Consider the following 21,594-nt stretch of genomic DNA (forward strand, 5'->3'; position numbering starts at 1 on the left):
TCATCCTCAAATATGCAAACACAAATTCACATCACCCAACATAAATGCCTCAGTACAAATGCATCATAGGCATGAAAAAATGTATGTTGGGTCTTAGATTATAAGTGAAATCTCCAACTGCCATACAGACAGGTGGACTCAAAAGTAGCAGCAGAAGAGTAGAAAGGAAGAGTAGAACAGAGGCAATAAAGCTGAAAAGACACCAAATAAAGAACAACATGTATGAGAACCACAAGACAGGAGCCACTTTATCATTATCCTACCCAAGGGTAATCATCACAGGCCAAAAGATAGGAAACCAACAGAACCAACAAGGTAACAAGTCATGTAGGTAAAGAACTGCATGCAAATGGTAACAAGTGAAATACCCAAAACATGAACAACAGCAACATGATAACAAGGTATATAGCAAAATAAAAAGCACATGTTACTAGGTCAAATAGCAACCTAAAGAACAGAAGGAACATGTCAACAAGGCAACTAAAAAAGATAAACAACAGCAGCAGAATAGAAACCAATAGGTAAAGAAGAGCATACAAATGGTATCAAGTTAAAAATCCAAAACATGAACAACAGCAACATGGCAACAAGGTATATAGCAAAATAAAAAGCACATGTTATCAAGTCAAATAGCAACCTAAAGAACAGGAGGAACATGTCCACAAGGCAACTAAAATAGGTAAACAACAACAGCAGAATGCAAACCAATAAAATTGCAGCAAAGCAGAATAACATGTCCACATGGCAAAATACTTAAGGAAAGCTAACAGGAGTGTAATGTAAACAATCATACATGGCATCACATCACAAGCATCACGAGCATATATCAGTACTAGATCCATCATATTACAATACTTACCATGCAGTTCCTTAGCAAATAATTAGTACCAAAATTCTTAACCTTGCTATGCTGCCATGAAACATAATTAGTAATTAGCCACCCCTATGTGAATCCAAAAACCACCACAAAAGGACAGGTGCAAGTGAGGCTAAACCCTAACAGGTCAGACCTACGTATATAGAGATCTGTGCAAAAGAAGGGAGTGGTTAGGGATGGAGACTTGCTCAACTGTTTTCCTTGAGCTAGAAGGCAACAACAGCTACCACATAACTACTAGTAGTGCTTGCCCAGCCAGGTCTTGAGCCAAAGGGTGCGGTGGCTGTCGCCCATCTTGACAAATACATTGCCCTGGAACTTGTTGTCCAGGAGGTGGCTAAAAGCAACGATCAGGGCCTCCTCAGAGAAACCAGGGGTCAGCATCACAGCATTGTAGAGGTCAGGGTGCACCTGCTCAGACCTAGTCTCCCTCAGTGCTGCTACCACATTGTTCACAATATTTGTCATGTTGGTGAGGATAGATACATCCTTCTTGGACATGGCAGCCCTCTTCCTCTTGCTCCCAGCGCAGCATGCAAGGGCCTTAGAACCCTCCCCAGAGGCAGTAGGCTTCATGACCGTCTTCTGGTCCACCTGCTCAGTCAAAGTCAGGTCAACTAGCTGCTGCTTGTCCACCTTCTTCTCCGCTGTCTCCCCAAACCCAGAGAACACACCTAGGGCGCCTCCAGAACCCATGGTCCAGCAGCCTATTGCCATGCCCCCTCCAAAGATGACCTCCATTTGCGCGTAATGCTCAATGGGCTTATTCAACAGCTCAACATCTTTAGGGTGATCCTACAAAATAGACAGCAAAAAACAACTACTATCAGTACTTAGCAAAAAGAAAAAAATTGATAAGTATTGAAAAAAAAACATATAGCATGATCAAAGCCTTCACATTGCAATGGCCAAGGTAGTGCTCCTGCTCAGGAGTGATGCTGCATGTGTCACCATCCCAGAGAGCACCACTGAGGTCCCTGAGCTTGCACACCCTGCCCCACCTTTGTCGCCACTTACGCAGGTGGTTGTACACCTGAGTGGCGGTGACATGCTCCCCAGTCCACTCTCGGAGGACTTTGGCCACCTTGTTCACATGCACCTCCTTAAAGTCCTTTTCAGATCTCACACCAGTCCCAATCAGCTCACACATGCGATGCAACACAAACTTGGAGGTGGCACTGGTCCACCTCATAGGAGGACGCGGAGCACCACCCCCTGTCCAAGACCACCAGCACCACCCTCCCGTCCAAGACCACCAGCAACCACCAAGGCCTGAGCAACACCACCAAGAGCACCAGCAACAACATCACCCACACTAGCACCATCACCGCCCTAACCCAGGCCAGAGGCACCACCAACAGCAACCTGACCAGCAAGTAGCTGATTTGCACTAGCAAACCCAGCAGCAGCGGAACCAAAAAAAACATCCTCCTCAGCCATTAGGCTAGGTAACCAATAGAACAGACGACAATTATGACCATTAATTACAGAACACATGATAGGTTAGGTTATTGCAGCCCTTAATTTCCCAAGAAAACAACAAAATAGATAAATAGGAGGATGTAAATAGCAAATGTTGAGTACAACAAATCATATCAAAAGCAACTGTTAAGGAAAAAATAGGCAAATAAAAACATCAAAAGTAGGATGACAGCAAATAATATTCAATATAGTAGTTGTCTTAGCTAGTTGCCGCATTCATCACATCAATGCCACACCATGGTTCCTTACAGTTCTAATACATCACAGAAAGAAACTAAACCCTAGAGGATCCCTTGTTCTGCCATATAGCCAAAGCCCACTCATCCCTCTGAACACCCCAGGCATGTGCTTCCTGTGACATTGCAGCATGTGTGGGTGCAGGCTGTGATCGTGTAGGAGGTGGTGAGAAATCCTCTCGTGGGACAACTTCGTCTACCCCAAAACCCAAAATCTAGTTATGCAGAATGCAACAAGCAATTACAACTTTAACTTGGGAGGGATATGGATGATACGACTTATTATCTAACATGCGAAACATGCACTTAAGTGCCCCAAAAGCCCTTTCAACTGTGGTGCCTAAGGTTGAACAGTTCCTTAGCATTGCTTGGAGTTTTCCTACCCTCAAATTCTAACATGTGGTACCTAGTAGCTCTATATGGTGGTAAGAAGCTAGGCCACAGTGCGTAGCCAACATTGGCGAGGTAAAATTTTCCTACACATGAATGCAATTAGGACTAATTAGCCACCACAGCATACAAAACAAAATAACAATGTGGGTTTGCAGTGTACCTTGGGGGACCCTCAACCCATCATCCCTCTCTAAAGCATCAGTTAGGATTAGTGCATCATGAGCTGACCCTTCCTACCTAGCAAGAATATAGGCGAACCTCATGTCAAAATCGACATCAGCTAGCACATTTTGTGTTGGGCTCTGCTTACGCCCTCTAAATGCAGCCTGCATCTTAAATGGAACCCAAGCCAAAATGTGGGTTCCATCAATAGCTCCAATGCAATCCTAAGATAGTGCAGATGAAAGCATCAGGTACCATGAAGGTAGTAAAGAATAAGAAGTTATGGACATTACAAACTATCTCAAGTACCTTAAAGTATGGGTTCCATCTCTAGCTCCCAAGGATTTTAGGGTGTATGGCACCATCACCATCAGGGGCCCTTATCATCTCACCCCTCAGCTCACCAACAGCATAAAGCACCTGCACAAAGTGCCTACTGACAGTCTCTATGGACCTCCTAAAGGTGTGATGAGCCACCTGAAATCTTTGGTTGTGTCCCATAATGTGAAGAAATATAGCCACCTGCTCCTCAACACTAGTGTGCATGCTGTCCTCTAGAATGTGCCTTTCCCTAAACAGATTTACCAACTGAAAGAAAGGAGCTTTATGCATCCTTAGCATGCTTACAGACTCTACCTCTGTGCAGTTGCAAATTTTATCCTGGTTTGCCTGCCTCTCAGTATCCACCATTGCCCTAGGGACCCAAACAGAGCACTCATCCTCATCTGAATCACTCTTGCCCCTCCTAATCCTAGAGTACAAGAATGCAATGCATAAAATAGGAGCAGCAGCTTGAGAAGCCATCCTAGCATGGTACTCATGCAAGTCCATCTACATTGTTTCATGAAAAGGAACAAATTTTAGAACTTACAGTACAACAATGGAACTCAACTTCTTATAGTGTGGCAAAGGACAACATGATGGGCAAAATAGGGATCATAGCCACGGTTGCTACAAAATTAGCCTCCCAATGGCTCCTCCTCAACAGCATCAACACAAAATGAACCCCTTATCCAAATAAAGAGACACCAGGGGGATCATAGCCAATGCTACTAGTGAAACTAGCCATCCATATGCTCCTCCACAACATCATGGAGCACAGAAACTCCAAATCCAGTTGAAAAGGTGAATCAGGGATCATAGCCACGGCTGCTACTCAACATAGCCTTCCAGAGGCTCCTCCTCAACAATTGTCACACCCGGATTCTGGACAAAACCGAATGCATGGCATATGTGTGCCAGGATCCGTTCTCACACATATGTTGACGTCATCAGTGAATACATCAAAGACAGTGTTCAAAAACGTACATAAACCAGTAGGAACTTTATTACACTCAATGAGATAGACACGAAGGTCTTTGATCGTTCACCGATAACTTAAACACACACACACAGACAGCGCAGCTTCTCCATAGGCTTGACTAGTAAATACCTGCCTAGAACTCCTCAAAGTCGTCGAAGAACTCCACGTTGTCACAGCCTTCTGAACAGCGTTTGGGCAAGGGTGAGTACACTTATGGTTGGTACTCAGCAAGTGGGGGAAACATGCAAGGCTCACAAGGAATAGCTCAAGGCTTTAAGCGGTTAGCATTTTAGTTGGTCAAATTTTATTTAGCAGCACCTAATTACTAGATGTAAGTTTATACCAACCCACTTAAGCATAAAGCATTAACATTAACCCAAAGGTAAAGGTAACACAATTTATTCTTATCTTTAAGTTCAATTATCATGTGAGGGTCCAAGCCGCTCATAACCGTGAGCACGACTGATCTATCAGTTTACACTTTGCAGAGGTTGTACACTTTACCCACAACTCATGGTCCCCCGTGTCGCCCGGGTTTGCAAAGCCCTTAAACACTTCCTTTGGTGAGTGGCTGGGGGGTCCACTATGAAGCCTTTACAAAGACACGCAGATAACTGGTAGCCTGCTAGAGTTTTAGTAGCGATGCAGACCACAACCCGTTAATGAGATAGCACCTTAGAGAAGGCTACTGCTCCAGATCGTGTGCCCAACACCTTCCCCCTCCTTGCCCTTTCGGTAAGGCCACCAGCTAACCACATGTCTAATTATTCGGCTAAGATCAGAGCCATGTGATATTGTAGTTGTACTGTTTTCTTGGGTGGTTCTCCATGTTCTGATTTAAACAAGTGTTCTTGCAATTAAACATGTATAGTAACATAAATAAAACATGTTTAACATTCTTCTCATTATTAAGACATTACCAACCCAAATTAAGCGACTAGCAAGTCTACCCAACATGATTAAACAGGTTTTCAAGGAATCAGGATTAAAACTAGGTAAGTCCTTAATAGGCATTCCCGTCAAATTATGCACATACATGGAATTAATAAAGTGATTAAATAATGATATTATTGGAATGAAAAAGAATATGCAGGGGGAGAATACCACTTGCCTTCCTCGGCAAACTGTGAGTACTCTTCTTCGAACGGTGGCTGCTCCTGAACTTGACCTTCCGCGAACGTCATGTCGTCTACACGATCACACAAGCAAACAAACAAGAATAAATAAAACAGTACACCAAGCATGTCCAAAAGCTTACAATAAACTCCTAAAACTAACGTTCATGCAGAAACGATCACGTGAGCGCGAGAATCGCTGAAATTGGATTTAAAATGATGAAGATATGGAGTAAACAAGTTCGAGGGGCTAAAACAGAATTAACTATGTACTTCAGGGGCTAGCAAGGAATTTTCACAAGACTCAGAGAACAATGCTTGCGAATACAGAAAGGTACAAGGTTAGATATGCAAGATTACATAGCTTGGGTTGAAAAGAAGGAATACAGGAACTTCAGGGGCTTCTCTGGAAGAGTGGCAAGACACATGAAATTGAAAGAAAGATTAACAGGATATCCAGGGGCTAGAACATAAAAATACCATCTTATCCTTTTCTTCTTCCTCGAGCAGGCAGAGCCTTGTGCAGGCCTGCTTGGCCGGTGGGGCGGCGCATCACCGGCGCTTGGCAAGGAGGGGAACTAGCACGGGAGAGGGAAGAGAGAGCTACGGGGCAAGAGCCTCACCGACGGCGGCGAGCTGGAGGAGACAGGCGCTCGGGCCGGCGAACAGGAACCGGCGGCGTGAAGCTCTTGGGCGGCAACGTGGCTATGCGAATGAGTGGTGGGTGGGCAGCGAAACGGAAAAGGGAACCCCGATGGGGGCAAATGGTGGGATTTATAGGGCGCGAGGAGGAGCGGAAGGGGTGCCCGGGGGAGATCGAGAGCCGGCCGGCCATTAATGGACTTGAAGCTTGGTGCGGCCGTTTTTGGGGAAAAGAAAGGAGGGGGCGGTGGTTTGAGGCCGGGAGTTGGGGAAGGGAAAGCGGCGCAAGGGATTGGAGGGGTCGGGAAGGCCAAAGGTTGCCGGGAGGCGAGGGGGCCGAAGGGGCCGGTGGCGCATAGGAGGCACCGTGCGTGCGCCCGTTCCTGGCGCTTTGTGCGTCTGGAGGTGGGGGTGGAGCTATCGGGTAGGCCCCGCCTGTCGGTGGAGGGGGTGCAAGCAAGCTGGCTGGTAGGCCAACTGGGCCGGTGGAAGGCTGCTGGCGAACCAAAGAAAAGGGAGGGAGGCAGGCCTATGTAGGAAGAAAGAAAGAGAGGGGGTGGGCCGGCTGGAAAAGGAAGGAGAGAGGGAGATAGATTGGGCCAAAAAAGAGAACAGGGAGATTTAGCCCGCAGATTGGATCGGAGGAGAAAAGGTTTATAAATTTTGAAACTTTTGCAAACAACAATTCAAACAAAAATAAAACGAAAGATAAAACCTTATCAAGCACTTGTTGCCTCTAAAATTAAATTCGAGTGCTCTTTCATTTATTAAAGACCGTAATTTAATTAAAGTAATTTATTTAAACCTTAGAGAAGAAAAACTAGACCGCAAGTTGCTTACATTATTTTCATAAAGAAATTTTCGGTGTTACAACAACATTCAATAGATCAAATTAAAATAAAGCAAAACATATCATCGCCACAGCTGCTACCGAATGGTAGCCTCCCAGAGGCTCAGTGCACATAATAGAACTTGCAATAGGGACACATTCATGCCAACAACTCCACATCCACGTATTATCTACACAGGATATGTTAACAGATGATATAAATTGTGACAGATCAAATAACAGGTGCAACAGACCCTAAATAAGTTAATGTATGCACTGCAAATAACAAGAAACATGACATATAAACAAGTACACATGTATATTTGGTAAGGATCCCAAACTAAGCGCGAAAGGAAATCCTATCATCAATTCACCTTCCCCAGAACCCAACCCGTGACGCATGTACATTTGGAACTAATGAATCGGAACAGATCCAAGAACCATACGAACAGATCGTAAATAAGTTCAAGTAACAAGAAACATGATAGATCTACAAGTACACATACATATCCGGCAAGGATCCCAAACTAAGCGCGAAAGGAAACCCTAGTGCGTAAACAACCCCTTCCCTGGAACTCAACGGATCGAAGAACAGTACCAAAGATCCATCGTAGGAGACTAAATCCCATCGCCAAAAGCTTGGAAACGACAACTTAAGGACATGAGGGGAGCAAATTGAGGACATCTCTCCACGAAGACGAAGACGATCGTCGTGGGGAACAGGAGGAAGACGCGCATGCCGATGGAGAACATGAGTGACGACTCGAACAACAAGTAGAAAAGGCAAATCTGCTCGGTGAAGCAGAAGAAGTAGGTCATGATTGGGACAAAGAGGTTGGTGAACTGGCTCAGGACGAAGAGGAAGCAGATCTGCTCGGTGATGAAGATGAATCACGGTTTCAGGGTTGGTTGGTGACGGAGACGCCGATGTCACCGGTGAAGAAGACCCTGCCCTCACCGAGGAAGAAGAACCGACGGCCACCGGTGAAGGCGACCACGGACGCCTCTGGAACAACCGCCCCGCCACCAGCAGCGTCGTCGCCTTTGCCTAACTCGCCAGGTTGAGAGGAGAGGAGGAGTCGAGTGGGAACGAGAGAGAGGAGAGCAGAGGAGTCGCGAGTAAAGGCGGGGCGTCTGGGGGAGGAGAGGGAAGGCGACTGGGAAACCTCCACTATATACCGGTGGGAGGTAACCCTAGCCGGTCCAAAAACTAGCGCCAAGTCCTGCAAGGTGTGGGAGGTAACCCTAGCCGGTCCAAAAACTAGCGCCAAGGCCTGCAAGGTCTCTTACCTTTCTCTCCACGTACGCGAGAGGTACCTGCTCGGGCCTGCACCGCATGAAATGGTTGAAATTGGTGTTCCACATGGTCCAACCTGGCAGGCCACTTTTGCACCGCGCGGGCCTGGCCCGTGACCCCCTCCAGCCTACTGAATAGGGCCAGTTGCACCCCGCGGGCTTGGCTGAAGGTCAGTACGGCCTACCAAACTCATCTTTCGTGATCCTTGTGAAATTTGTGCGTGTTCGTCATAGTTGGCTGCGGTTTCACGGCCTGATGAGGCTGCTATTCGTACGCGCATGCCGTTGGCAAAGAGATAGATGTGTTTGTTATAGATTTTTGTCTTGCGTCGTGATGCGGAGCAGGAGAGGCACAGGGCTCCAACGCTGCCATGGCTAGGCAGCAGTGGCGGGTCTAGGATTTTACTATAGGGTATGTCGAAAAAAATCTTACGCAATTCTATAAAATCATTTACAATTCAATAAATTCAAAGATTAAGCTAGAAACAATAACAAATCACAATATAAATAGTTTGAAATATAGCACAAAAAGAAACTTACAATATTACTTGTCTGCTTTGTTTACCCGTCGCTTTTTGAATGACATGAATGTCTTGATTATATCTTCTTCATTCACTTGGAAGAAAATATCCCGCTCAATAAATTTGACTAGACAATCATCCAAAACACTATCACCTAACTTATTTCTTGACTTTGTTTTAACTTTAACCATTGCAGAAAATACCCTTTCAACACTCGTTGTTGCCATTGGTAAAAGCAATATAATTTTGAGAAGCAAGTAAACCATATCATACACATTGTGCCTCCGTGTTTGAACAAGCTTAACTCGGAGATCAATGATGCTGTCTAGACCCTTGAAGCTATCATCTCGTCGCATGTCATCAATATAATTATCAAGTTGCAATTCAAGTTTTAGCAAATCATTGTTGGAGAAGTTCGTAGGATAAAATTCAGCTAATCTGCGTACCTTCTGTGCATCAATCGAAGAAAATGAATTGGAAGGACTGAAGGCTGACATTCACGAAAGTAGCTCCATATTGATCTCATCAAACCGATTATCAAGATCTTGACTAATTTGATCAATGACACCAATATATACTTCTCTTCTAAAATGGTCATCATTTGTTTGGTTTCGAGCATGAGCATACCTTGCTGATTTTCCATATGGCACATAATCACCATCCATAGCAGGAACTTCAACATCATATTTAATGCAAAAAGAAGTAACCCTCTCAAGGAAGTGGTCCCAACCATCAGACTTTAACTGTTGCATTTTGTTCTTTGTCACATTAACAAGGGAAATTGCATTAAGAATATCTTGATCCCTCCTCTGCAAACACTCCAATAACTCATTTGTGTATCCAAGAATAACAAACATTAAGTGCACAAAGAAAATGAACTCAAAAGTTTCAAATGCTCCAAGCACAAAATGTATCTTTGTCCAATCATCCTTATGTGAAATATCATCACCAAGATCAATGAGCGCATCATGGATTGAGGAATACATTGTAATGATGCTGCATATAGTTTTGTAATGAGATCCCCATCGAGTTTCACCAGGCCTAGGCAAACTCATCTCTTGATTTAATCCACTCCCTGATTCAAGCTCACCACACTCAAGTGCTTTCTTGATATTCTCAAGCCTAGCAGTTCGAAGCACACCATGCTGCTTGCAAGAAACTCCAATAATATTCAATAAGATAGATACTTGATCAAAAAAGCTCTTACAATCAGCATTTCTCTTGGCAACAGCAACAAGAACTAGTTGGAGTTGATGTGCAAAGCAATGAATATAATACACAGAAGGTGATTCTTGCATGATCAATGTGTTTAGCCCTTTAATATCTCCTTTCATATTGTTGGCCCCATCATAACCTTGACCTCTAATTTGAGTCATAGTCAATCCATGACAAATAAGTAAACCCTCAATAGCTTCCTTAAGTGACAAAGAGGTAGTATCATCTACATGAACGACTCCAATAAAGTGTTCACAAGGTCTTCCAGTTTTATCAACATAACGCAAGCAAAGAGCTAGTTGTTCTTTATGTGATATGTCACTGGACTCATCAGCTAAAATTGCATAGGGCTTATCATCAAGTTCTTCAATTATTTTCTTTCTAGTTTCTATGGCACAACAATGAATAATTTATTTTTGTATCTCTGGGCTAGTTAAGGTGCAATTACCTGGAACATTATTCAAGACATACTTGTTCACTTCATCACTATTTCCTGCAAGAAACTTCAAAAGTTCAATGAAATTTCCTCTGTTGCTAGACTCTTCATTTTCATCATGTCCATGAAATGCCAATCCTTGATGCAAAAGAAACTTGATACATCTAAGTGAATATGTCAACCTTTTCTTATAAAGATGAAGATCCTCATCAGTTCACTTCTCAATGTGATAATCAATTGCTACCTTGGGATTTATAAAACCAATGCATCTCTCCTAAGTTGCATTGTGTGCCATAGAACCACTATGTTTGAGAAGTGCTTTGTTTCCTATATTCCAATTATTCTATCCTCCAACAATAAATGTATTTGAGCCAACACCCTTCTTGACCAAGTAGCATATAAAGCATAATGCGAAATCCTTCTTGATACTATATTCAAGCCACTCATGATTATACATCCATACATAATTGAATTGGCAATCCCTACCTCCAATTTTTCTTGATGGAAAATCATGATTAATAAGTTTGAATCGGTATTTAATAATATATGCTATTCGAATTGCATCTTGATCATTAACATGATAACTTTCAATGGGCTGCCTTTCACCTGGATCATGTGGAAGGCGATTGCTGTCATAAACCAGCGGCTGTGATGCGGGTGGTTGCAGTGGTGGAGGCGAGGGCACAGGATCCGCGATTTCTTCAACTACCACTCTATCCTGCTCCTGATTCTGTTCTTCCACAAAAGTTTCAACTGGAGATGGGACAGTGTTTGAAGCAGCATTTGTCGCTACCTTCTTCGATGCGTGTTTGTGAAAAAGAGAAAAGAGATGCAATATCTCCGCCTCTCTTCATAATCCAACCGTTCTGAAAAAAACAATATCTATGTAATGTAAGTACAACAACTAACTAGACATTATAGCAAAACAAACATGTAATGATAGAATCATGTTTTAAATTTTCGGGTAGAAAACTTACAAATCACAACCTCACACAATATTAATTTAAGAATGTTGATAGATTGATGGTCTGTTCAATAAACTCATGAACTGAAATAAAAAAGTACTCATAAATAAATAAATAAAATTAAGAATATAAATCTTGTCAAATAAGAAAAAAATAGAATATAGATTCATCTTAAACCTCTTTGTTTCCCGATCAGAAATTTGTGCTGTGGCCGTTGTCGTTGCCGTGGAGGACGGTAGGACCGGTCAATAGGTGTCGGTCACCGGAGGAGTCGTGGTGCCGTGGGAGGACTTGTGTAGTCGTGTGCGGTGTGCCGTGTGTGCTGTGCGTAGTGCGATCTGCTAGACTGCCACTGGAAGCCGCCTGGGCACCGTGGCCCGTGGCAGAGGCGCAGACGACAGACCGCAGAGCCGCAGTGCGCAGTCCGTAGATCGGCAGAGGTGAGAGCTGAGAGGTCACCGGGGCTCCGTGGCAGAGGAAGGAAAGGAATCATCATCAGTCAGAGGAAAGAATCGGTCAGGAAGGAAAGGAATTGTTTTTCCAGAGAAAAGATAAAGAATCGGTCAGGGTCCTAGGCTCCTGGCGCCCTGCGCGGCCTGCTGAATCGTTGAATCCAGGCGTGAGGGGAAATGTGCTTGGGAGTCCCCGGCATACCCTGTAGCTCCGCCAATGCTAGGCAGTGAGGCCAGCACCACCTCCAGTGGCTAGGCAATGTCTCTCCACGGCTCCATTTGCAGAGACACAGAGAGAGACGACGATTGTTGAGGCAGAAGAGATCCCGGATCCAGACGCGTGCCATGCCTCGGCTTCGCTGACAGGTGACAGCGGTGTCCGTTCGTCAGCGCGGCACGCGAGCGATTTTAAAAACCAGCCTGCTCTACGCTTACTGCTCCCTTTATGTAGCCCAATGCGCCGTCTCGTTCGTCTCAGGGTCTATTTTGAGCCAAGTGCTAATGGGTAAAAATGCTAAAGTTTAGCACCCTTGATGCATTAGTCCATCCAAACGGGAGGGCTAATGGGGAGGGCTAAACTTTAGCCTACCTCAAAAAATTGCAAAAGCATTAACTGGTGGGAAGGAGCTAATGGGTGCTAATGGGCATTTGGAACTCACGAAAAGATTGAAATACCTCTAGCTCAACCTTATCCATACCGGATTCGTCTCCTCCCTCGCGTGCTCTTCTCTCTCCCTGATGCTACCACCGCCACGTGCTCCTCGCCGCTGGTGTGGCACCCTCCCACCTCCTCGCCACACGCCGTCACTTGCTCTTCCCCACCGCTGCCGCATTCTCCCTCCCCCTCACGAGATGCCACAACGGCGTGCTCCTCTCCGCCACTAGTCGCACTGCAGTGCCCTCCATCCTCCCCTCGCCACACGCTGCCGCCAGTTGCTCCTCCCCGCCGCCGCGGCGTGCTCCTTGCTGCCGCCGCTAGCTTCTCCCCACCTCTACTCACACCGCAGCGCCCTCCCTCCTCCCCTCGCTAGCCACCGCCGTTGCTTGCTCCCCTACCTGCCACTGCTTCTCTCGCTGTGCCCGACCGCTCACGCTCGATCTACGCCGCCGCTGTCCCCCCCCCCCCCCCCCCCCCCGCTCACTCCACTCCACCTCTGCCTTGCCTAGTTCGCCGTCGCCGGAGATGGAAAAAGCATGGGAGGGGACCAGGAAGGCAAAAGCAGGAGCAGAAAGGACTTTCCTCCATATGCTAACTTTAAATTAGCACTAGATCCAAACAGGGGGTGCTAAACCCATTAGCCAGCTAAAGTTTAGCACTTTAGTACTTGCTAAACTTTAGCAATAGCACATCCAACAAACCCTTACAGGGAGACGGACAGGACGGAGACCCTCAGCCGCGCGCCCGTGCCGTGGCGGCAGCAGGCGATTGCCGAATTGCCGTGCCGCTTGCTGCTGATACCGCGATCGATCTGATTGTTCAGGTCAGGTGTGTACTTGTAACATTGTGCTTATTCTGCTGCTACTGCTTGCAATGATCGCTGGGAGCACTACGACGCATGGCCTCAGCACCTCGTCTAGCCGTGCCCGTGCGTGACGAGCGAGCAATGATGGATGGGAGCGCCAAAAGGGGTAGACCGCCATGGCCTGGTGCGTGTGCGTGCGTTCGCGTGATGCAAAAGGGAGCGGCGATGAAAGGGCAGGGGCAGGAATGAATCATGGATCCGGAAAGAGGAGCATCGGCTTTCTCCGGCCAGCAAAGATCCGGCTGGTGCGTGCAGCATCAATCAGGAAAAGGTAGGTTATCAGATATATGGGGCTGGTACGGGGAGATCATGGAAAAGCAGCGACACGCACACACCGAGTGAGAGATAAAACCACTGCTACAGCCAAGACACAAATCTTTCCAACTTCCTTCCGCCTTTTCTGGTCACAATCGAAAAACCCCATGTTTTCGTTCGCAAGCCGACTAGCAGTCTGTATCTCAGACGCCGGAATGGGCACGGTCCGGTCCCGTGTCCAACCAGTAGCGCCCAAATGGCGGGTGCACGGCCGCCACCGCCCACACCGGCAGCGCCCTGACCAGGCGCACGCCGGGGCACGTACGCTGCCGCCCGCCCCTGCACAGCACGCAGCATGTTTCTCTGTCTATTTAAGCAGCTTTCCACGCCATTCTTCAGAAATGCAGTATATACTATATAAGTATATATACATATATACAAATGGCTCTCCTTGGTCAGCCGATACACTGCACGTAGCATCACGTACGTACTCCAGCTCCCAACCAACAACTGCTCCGGACAGACAGCTCGCAGCCCGGCCGGCCGGCACAGTTCATTAGAATTCCTTTGGAGGCACTTGGAACAAAGGATTCAACCTCAAGAATTGCTATATATGGATCGGCTTGCTTCATATGAATTTTGGAGGGCTTCTAACATGAGGCCCAACATCTTGGAAAATTCCTTTATGTCTACTATGTCTCTCTTCTTATTTTTATCCTTTTCCCTGCATTGCATCTAATATCCATTCATTCTTCCTAGATGTTTTCCCTCCATTCCATATGATTCAAGGTGATAGGGTTCCTATTCCTCTATTTTTGAGAACCTTGCATCCGAAAGGAGCCAATTAGGGGAGCAAAACAAACCCAATATAGGTCAAAATAAAAAAGAAAGAAGTGGAAAACCATTTCCCTCTTATCTTCTTGTTTTTTTTTTTTTGCTACAATTGCTTGTTCACAGGTGAGCGGCGACCGTCTCAATGCCAAAGCTGCAAACAATGCATCGACAAGATGCCAACTTAAACTAAACAGTGTAGTTGTATCTGCCCTAAAAGAGGTGACCAGCCACACCTGCCAGTGAAAATACTATACCTCCCACTTGTCAATTATCAGAGAGCAAGCAGTTTTTGGACATTGACACCCTTATACATTTGATCATCAAAACCATCTAAATAAAATTGCAGCATGAGGAAAAAAGTACTTTCAAGATCATGTTAATCATCATGAAGATCATGTTAATCAAGCGGCCGTTTTAATTTTCTGGTAAAAGCTACGTATCATTTTGTTTATTGCAGCAAGGATGCACTCAAACCAGATCAACTTCTGGATATCTTTCTCAGATATGTTCATCGCTGTCATGATGTTACGAAGAGATGTTGACATGAATAAAAGTGAAGCTTATGGTAACATGTGGCATTAAGAAGGTTGCTTACATGTCTCTTTGGATCTGTGGATTAGATGCTTGATCATTGCCATGACATATGACCGTATGAATTGACTTTTGGACAAGACAAATTTTCTGAGTCATGGAAACACTGATTATCGTAAAGAAAGTAGCTTGCAGGTGACACAAATAAATGGATAGATGATTAGTGATACCAGACAATAAGCTTTTCCAATATTATCAGTTTGATCAATGGCTTGCTACATTAGTGTAGTTGGGAGTTGGGTGGGACCATTTGACTGTTCCTTGGCCTACAAATCTGGGCTCACAAGACATGATGGTGGCAGGCTTAGGCCCATAAGTTCAAATGGCCACATCATGGCCCATCCAGACGGGCCTTCAAAAAGGCAGAAAGAAGAGGAAAATCATTTCCCTGTTACTTTTTTTTTGCTCCACTTGCTTGTTCACAGGCGAGAGGCGACCGTCTCGATGCCAAAGCAAACAATGCATCGACAAGATGTCGACTTAAACTAAACAGTGTAGTTGTATCTGCCCTAAAAGAGGTGACCAGTCGCACCTGCCAATGAAAAATACTATACCCCCCACTTGTCAGCTATACATTTGATCAGCAAACCCATCTAAACAAAATTGCAGTATGAGAAAAAAGTACTTTCAAGATCATGTTAATCATGCAAACAGAGCATAGCTCAGCTGGTAAGGTTTCTTGTGGTAGAGCTTACCCATCAGAATTCAAATCGTCGACTCAGCACTAGTGCTCGCATTTTTCTAAATCTATTTCAAGATTTAAACGGAGCTATTATTTCAGTGGTAGGTGACATGTCCGTCGACAACGAGGCGCGGCAAGGATGCACTCAAATACGATCAACTTCTGGATATCTTTCTTAGATTTGTTCATCGCTGTCATGATGTTAGGAAGAGATGTTGACATGATCACATGAATAAGAGTGAATAAGAGTGAAGCTTATGGTGACATGTGGCATTAAGAAGGCTGTTTACATGTCTCTTTGCACCTGTGGATTAGATTATTGATCATTGCCATGAACATGACAATATGCATTGACTTTTGGACAGGACAAAAAATTGTCATGGAAACAATGGTTGTCGCAAAAAAAGTAGCTTGCAGGTGACACAAATAAATGGAAAGAGGATTAGTGATACCAGACAATAAGCTTTTCCAATATACCATCGATTTGATCGATGGCTTGCTGCATTAGAGATGGTGGCTTGTTCCTTGGGCTACAAATCTGGGGTCATAGGAAAGCCTCAGGCCCATACGTTCAAATGGCCACATCATGGCCCATCTAAACGGACCTCCAAAAAGGCTCATCTTGGCCCTTGCTGCAGCTGCCCTCTCGTCTCTCTCTCTCTCTCTCTCTCTCTCTCTCCAAAAAAAAAAACCCACACCACTCCTTTGCCGCAAGCGCGTAGCACATCTACTCCTCTCCACCAGAGAAGAACGCGCGGCCAGATTCTGGAGCAAGAGCATCACCGTCGATCGACAAAACCCCGAGGTATACACCGCCAGCGATTCGCGTCCGCTTCGTTTCTCCCACCAGATCCCAATCAACATCTGCCTCCTGCGCATTTCTATCTGTTCATGGCCGTCCAGGTTCGCTGCACGCCTAGTGCTCGTGCAAATGCCCCAGTGGAGCTAGTGAGCAACGAACCCCCAGTTCGATAAAATGTTCGTTGATGTTTTTGTTCGTCAGGTGCTTTTGATCGATGGCGTCGTTCCCCTTTCCCATCAAGCCGCTGGACGGCGCGGGCGGCTACCTCCGGTGGAAGGAGTCGGTGCTCCTCGGCCTGCACATGGTCGACGTCGCCCACGTGCTCTCCGACGACCCCCCCGCACCGGCTCGGGCCGGCGGCGACGGCGACGGCGCTCAGGCAGCCAAGAAGTGGGCGCGCGACGACGCGCTGTGCTGCGGCCACATCCTCGAGGCGCTTTCGAACCGCCTGCTTCCGGTCTACGTCCGGCACGCCACCGGCAGGGCGCTGTGGCAGGCCGTGGCGCGCACCTACGAACCGCACGCTTCCTCCTTGGAGCTGAGGTTCGAGGAGCTCGAGTTCCGCGAGGACGAGACCCTCATGGAGGCTGGAGCGGGTGGCGCGCGCCGAGGCCCTGGTCATCGCCGGATTTCCCTGGGACCCCGACAGCATGTTGGCTCGCAAGGTGCGCGCCAAGCTTCCGTGCGCGGGTGACGAGACCAGCATGGATGGGGTCTGGAGGTCTGCTCAGGATATGGAGACGCTTGACAATTATACCCAGGTAATGGTGGTTAGGCACGAAAAGGAGCGCAGGATCAGGAGCAGCAGGAGTAACGGCAATTCGGGGCACATTGCGAAGAAGCAGCGCATGTGATCCAAAGCATGGTGATGGCACCAACAGTCTGCGAGCTTAGCATCAGCTTGGATGTTCAAAGAAGGGCCTGATCGCCTGAGAGCAATCGGGGCTGTTATCTGAATCCTTGTATAGTGTTTGATTAATCGGCAGCTTTAACGGTTTAGATCCTTGTATGGTGCTTGTACGTACGTTCATTCTTCAGGGATGATGTTTGGTGTGGATGGAAGTCGTGATTACCACCAGGCACAAATATATCCTGAATTCCTGATCCTTAACATGGATGAAAATGGAGCTCAATCAGAGCGTCATCCTACTGTTAGCGAATTGCATTTTACTGCCTAGATCACATTGAATGATGTCTCAAACACCCTTTTTTACGTTCTTGTTCAACCTCAGTCGTCTCCGGCGAGGCGACAACTAACTGAGCGCTGCGAGGGCATCTGGACGTTGCACCTCTGGTTTAGAAGGTTGGAAATAGAAGGATATTGAACTATTTGCCACTTTTACGGATGTCACTCTTTCGTTTACCAGTTTTACGTTGGCTCCCACATATTTGCCATCGCGAAACAAATGATGCTACACATTTGCCACTTTTGCTGACGTGTCGCGCCACATCCTCCGTTTACCGTGTATCAGGCACGGGAAATGACCGAGTTGCCCTCCACCGCATGCTCTCCCGCATCCCCTGCTGCCGCAGCAGCCCCGCGCCGTCGAGCACATGCCCCCCGCGCCGCCGACCGAGGCGAGGCACTCCCTGGCACTGCGCGCGCCGCCATACTCGTTCACCACCAGTGCCTCGATGAGCCGGACATGCGCGTGTGGCTGCCCCGCCAGCCAGCAGCTGGCCGTGTCGGCGTCCTGCAGCACGACGGGCCGTGTCACGCTGCTCATGCCATTCGAGAGGCGGGCCAAGGAGGCGCTCACGTGGGCGGACAAGAAGCGCTTCGCGGTGCCCAACCCCATGCCCTGCGGCGTCAGCATCAACTGGCACATGGCTACCGACTTCGCCGGCGGCTGGAGCGCGCGGCTCACGCTCTTCAACTGGGGCGACGTGGACATGCAGGAGTGGTTCACCGCCGTCGTCATGGACAAGGCCTATGCCGGGTTCGACTAACCGGTGCCTAGCAAGCTGCAGTCGATGCTCTCCTTCACCAAGAAGACGACCCCCGGCATCGACGTCCTTGCCGGAGATGGCTTCCCGTCCAAGGTCTTCTTCAACGGCGACGAGTGTGCCATGCCATTGAGGATACCGAGCCAGGCCGGTGAGCCAGTACACGGACGCCGCATAGAGGAGCGCGATGGCAAGGAGGAACGGGAGGAAGACGGCGGCGTTAGAGGCGACGTAGGAGGAAGACGACGGCGTTGGAGGAGACCATGGTAAATAGTTAAAAGTGGCAAATAGTTAAATATCCCGGAAACAGAGGGCTAGAGGCCAGCCAGCCAGTTGTAAGTTATTCGTACGTTTTCGGTGGTTGTCTTAAATCAACCATTCTAAGTAAAAAAAAAATTGTGAGTTTGGGTGACCGAGATTATTACTATGTTGTGAGAAAATTGCGTATGAGAAAAGGTACTTCCAAGATATCTCACGGCTAATAATCCCTATAAAACCATACATTAAGACCATACTAATGAATCAAGTTTTTTTTTGTTGTGGTAAAGCTATCATTTCGTTTTATTGCAGCAAGAATGCACTCAAAATCCGATCAACTTCTAGATATCTTTTTCAGATTTTGTTCATCGCGGTCATGATCTTAGGATGACATACATAAAGTGAAGCTTATGGTGACATGTGGCAATTGAGAAGGTAGCTTACATGTCTCTCTTGGATCCAAAGGCTTGATGATTGCCATGAACATGACCATATAAATTGACTTTTGGACAAAACAAAAATATGTGTAGTCATGGAAACAATATAACGATTATCATAAAGAAATCAGCTTGCAGTTGTAACAAATAAATGGATTTACAGGATAATAGGATTAGCGGTACTCTAAAATAAGCTTGTCCAGTATCATCGTTTTGAATTTTTTTTTAAAAAAAATCATCCATTTGATCGATACTTACTGTTTCTGCAGCATTATTGTGTCTTTCGGGGGAAAAAAAATCCTGCTGCAGTCCTTTGCAATACTATGTTCCTTGCATATCTGGGCTTACAGGCCATGGTGGCAGACCGGCCAAATCAGTGCATCCTAGCGGGCCATATGAATTGACTTTTGGGCAGGACAAAATTTTTCTTAGTCGTGGACACAATGATTATCATAAACAAAGTAGCTTGCAGTTGCAGGTGACATAAATAAATGGAGAGGATTAGCGATATTGCCAGACAATATTTGATCGATGGCTTACTGATGCATTCATTAGTGTGAAGTTGGGGCCATTTTATTTGCCTGTTCCTCGGGCTACATATCTGGGCTCACAAGGCCATGATTGATGGGTGGCAGGCCGCCGCCGGCCCGGAAGTTGAAATGGCCACATTACGGCCCATGTAGACATGCTCCCCTTTGTGCCCCCTGTACATCTATCTACTTCCCCACTCCCCTGCTGGAGTGCTGGCTGCTGCAGCCTGCAGGAGCGCCGCACTTCCAAAAAGAGAGCTAGAGAAGAACGCGCGGCCAGATTCCGGAGCAAGAAAAATCACCGTCGATCGACAAAACCCTTGAGGTACGCCGCCACCTACGCATTTCTATCTGTGCATCGCCGTCCAGGTTCGCTGCACGCCAAGTGTTCGCGCAAATGCCCCAGTGGAGCAAGTGAGCAACGGATACCCCCCCAGTTGATGAATCGTTCGTTGATCTTTTTCCTCGTCAGGTGCTTTTGATCGATGGCGACGTTCCCCATCAATCTGCTGGACGGCGCTGACGGCTACCTCCGGTGGAAGGAGTCGGTGCTCCTGCTCCTCCACAGCGTCGACGTCGCCTACGTGCTCTTCGACGAGCCCCCGTCTCGGGCCGGCGGCGACGGCTCTCAGGCAGCCAAGTGGGCGCGCGACGACGGGCTGTGCCGCGGCCACATCCTCGCGGTGCTCTCGGACCGCCTGCTCCCGGTCTACGTCCGGCACGCCACCGGCAGGGCGCTGTGGCAGGCCGTGGCGCGCACCTACGAACCGGACGCCACCTCGTGGGAGCTGAGCTTCGAGGAGCTCGAGTTCCGCGAGGACGAGACCCTCCGGGAGCGGGTGGCGCGCGCTGAGTCCCTGGCCGTCGCCACATGCAGACTTCCGGAGCCGCGCGACGAACTGGTGGCTTACATGGTGTGCTCGAAGCTTCCGGACGTGGCCGAGGACGCCATCATGCAGATGAAGGGTGACGAGACCAGCATGGATGGGCTCTGGAGGTCTGCTCAGGCTATGGAGAGGATTCGCAACGATACGCAGGCAAGGGTGGCTAGGCGGGAAAAGGAGATCATGATCAGCGGCAAGTGGGGGCACATTGTGAAGAAGAAGCGCTGGTGATCAAGGCATGGTGATGGCACCAACTATCTGTGAGCTTACCTTGGATGTTCAAAGAAGGGGCCTGACTGCCTGAGGCCAATCGGGGCTGTTATCTGAATCTTGGTATAGTGTTTGATTAATGGGAAGCTTTAACACTTTAGATGCCGAATCAGCTGAATCAAGCCTTTTCTAAGATTTCTTTTGTTGTGGTAAAGATATCATTTTGTTTTGTTGCAGCAAGGATGCCCTCAAATCCGATCAAGTTGTAGATATCTTCTTCAGATTTTGTTCATCGCTGTCATGATGTTAGGAAGAGATGTTGATATGCATAAAGTGAAGCCTATGGTGACAAAAGGCTATCTTTTGAAATCTACTAACCGTAGAAATATGGGTAGAGGCGCAGAGCTCCCATTGCTGCCCCCTGCATCCTGCAATCAACTACCCTGCTGCCTCCGATAGAAGGAGTCGGTGCTCCTGCGCCTCCACAGCGTCGACGTCGCCGTTAAGGTAACACTGTCCATGCTTCTAGGGAGTCAAGAGCGCTTGTAACTTGTTCGAGGACGATCTTATATTTGGATTGAAGTTGTTCAAGGACATAAGCGTATATGTATGTGTATGGCAAAATCATGTATCTAGAAAAACTAAAACGACCTCGAATTTGAAACGGAGGGAGTACTTCTAAGAGGTTTCTTATCCTAAGTTATAATAATGTCTTTT

At 47.1% G+C, this 21,594-nt stretch overlaps 1 protein-coding gene and 1 pseudogene across 1 annotated transcript; one reads left to right on the forward strand and one right to left on the reverse strand.

Moving 5' to 3' along the window:
* Nucleotides 1–2,065: 2,065 nt before the first annotated feature.
* On the reverse strand, nucleotides 2,066–12,620 carry LOC117861868 (uncharacterized; annotated as a pseudogene).
* Nucleotides 12,621–16,472: 3,852 nt separating this feature from the next.
* Nucleotides 16,473–21,130, forward strand: LOC117861869 (uncharacterized). The gene is made up of 5 exons (XM_072294764.1): nucleotides 16,473–16,614; nucleotides 16,813–17,301; nucleotides 18,282–18,540; nucleotides 18,583–18,709; nucleotides 20,264–21,130. The coding sequence occupies exons 2-5, from the start codon at nucleotides 16,826–16,828 to the stop codon at nucleotides 20,896–20,898; spliced, it is 1,497 nt and encodes a 498-aa protein (XP_072150865.1). The 5' UTR covers nucleotides 16,473–16,614; nucleotides 16,813–16,825; the 3' UTR covers nucleotides 20,899–21,130.
* The last annotated feature ends 464 nt before the right edge of the window (nucleotides 21,131–21,594 follow it).

Source organism: Setaria viridis, chromosome 6 (genome assembly GCF_005286985.2).
Source record: "Setaria viridis chromosome 6, Setaria_viridis_v4.0, whole genome shotgun sequence".
NCBI lineage: Eukaryota > Viridiplantae > Streptophyta > Magnoliopsida > Poales > Poaceae > Setaria > Setaria viridis.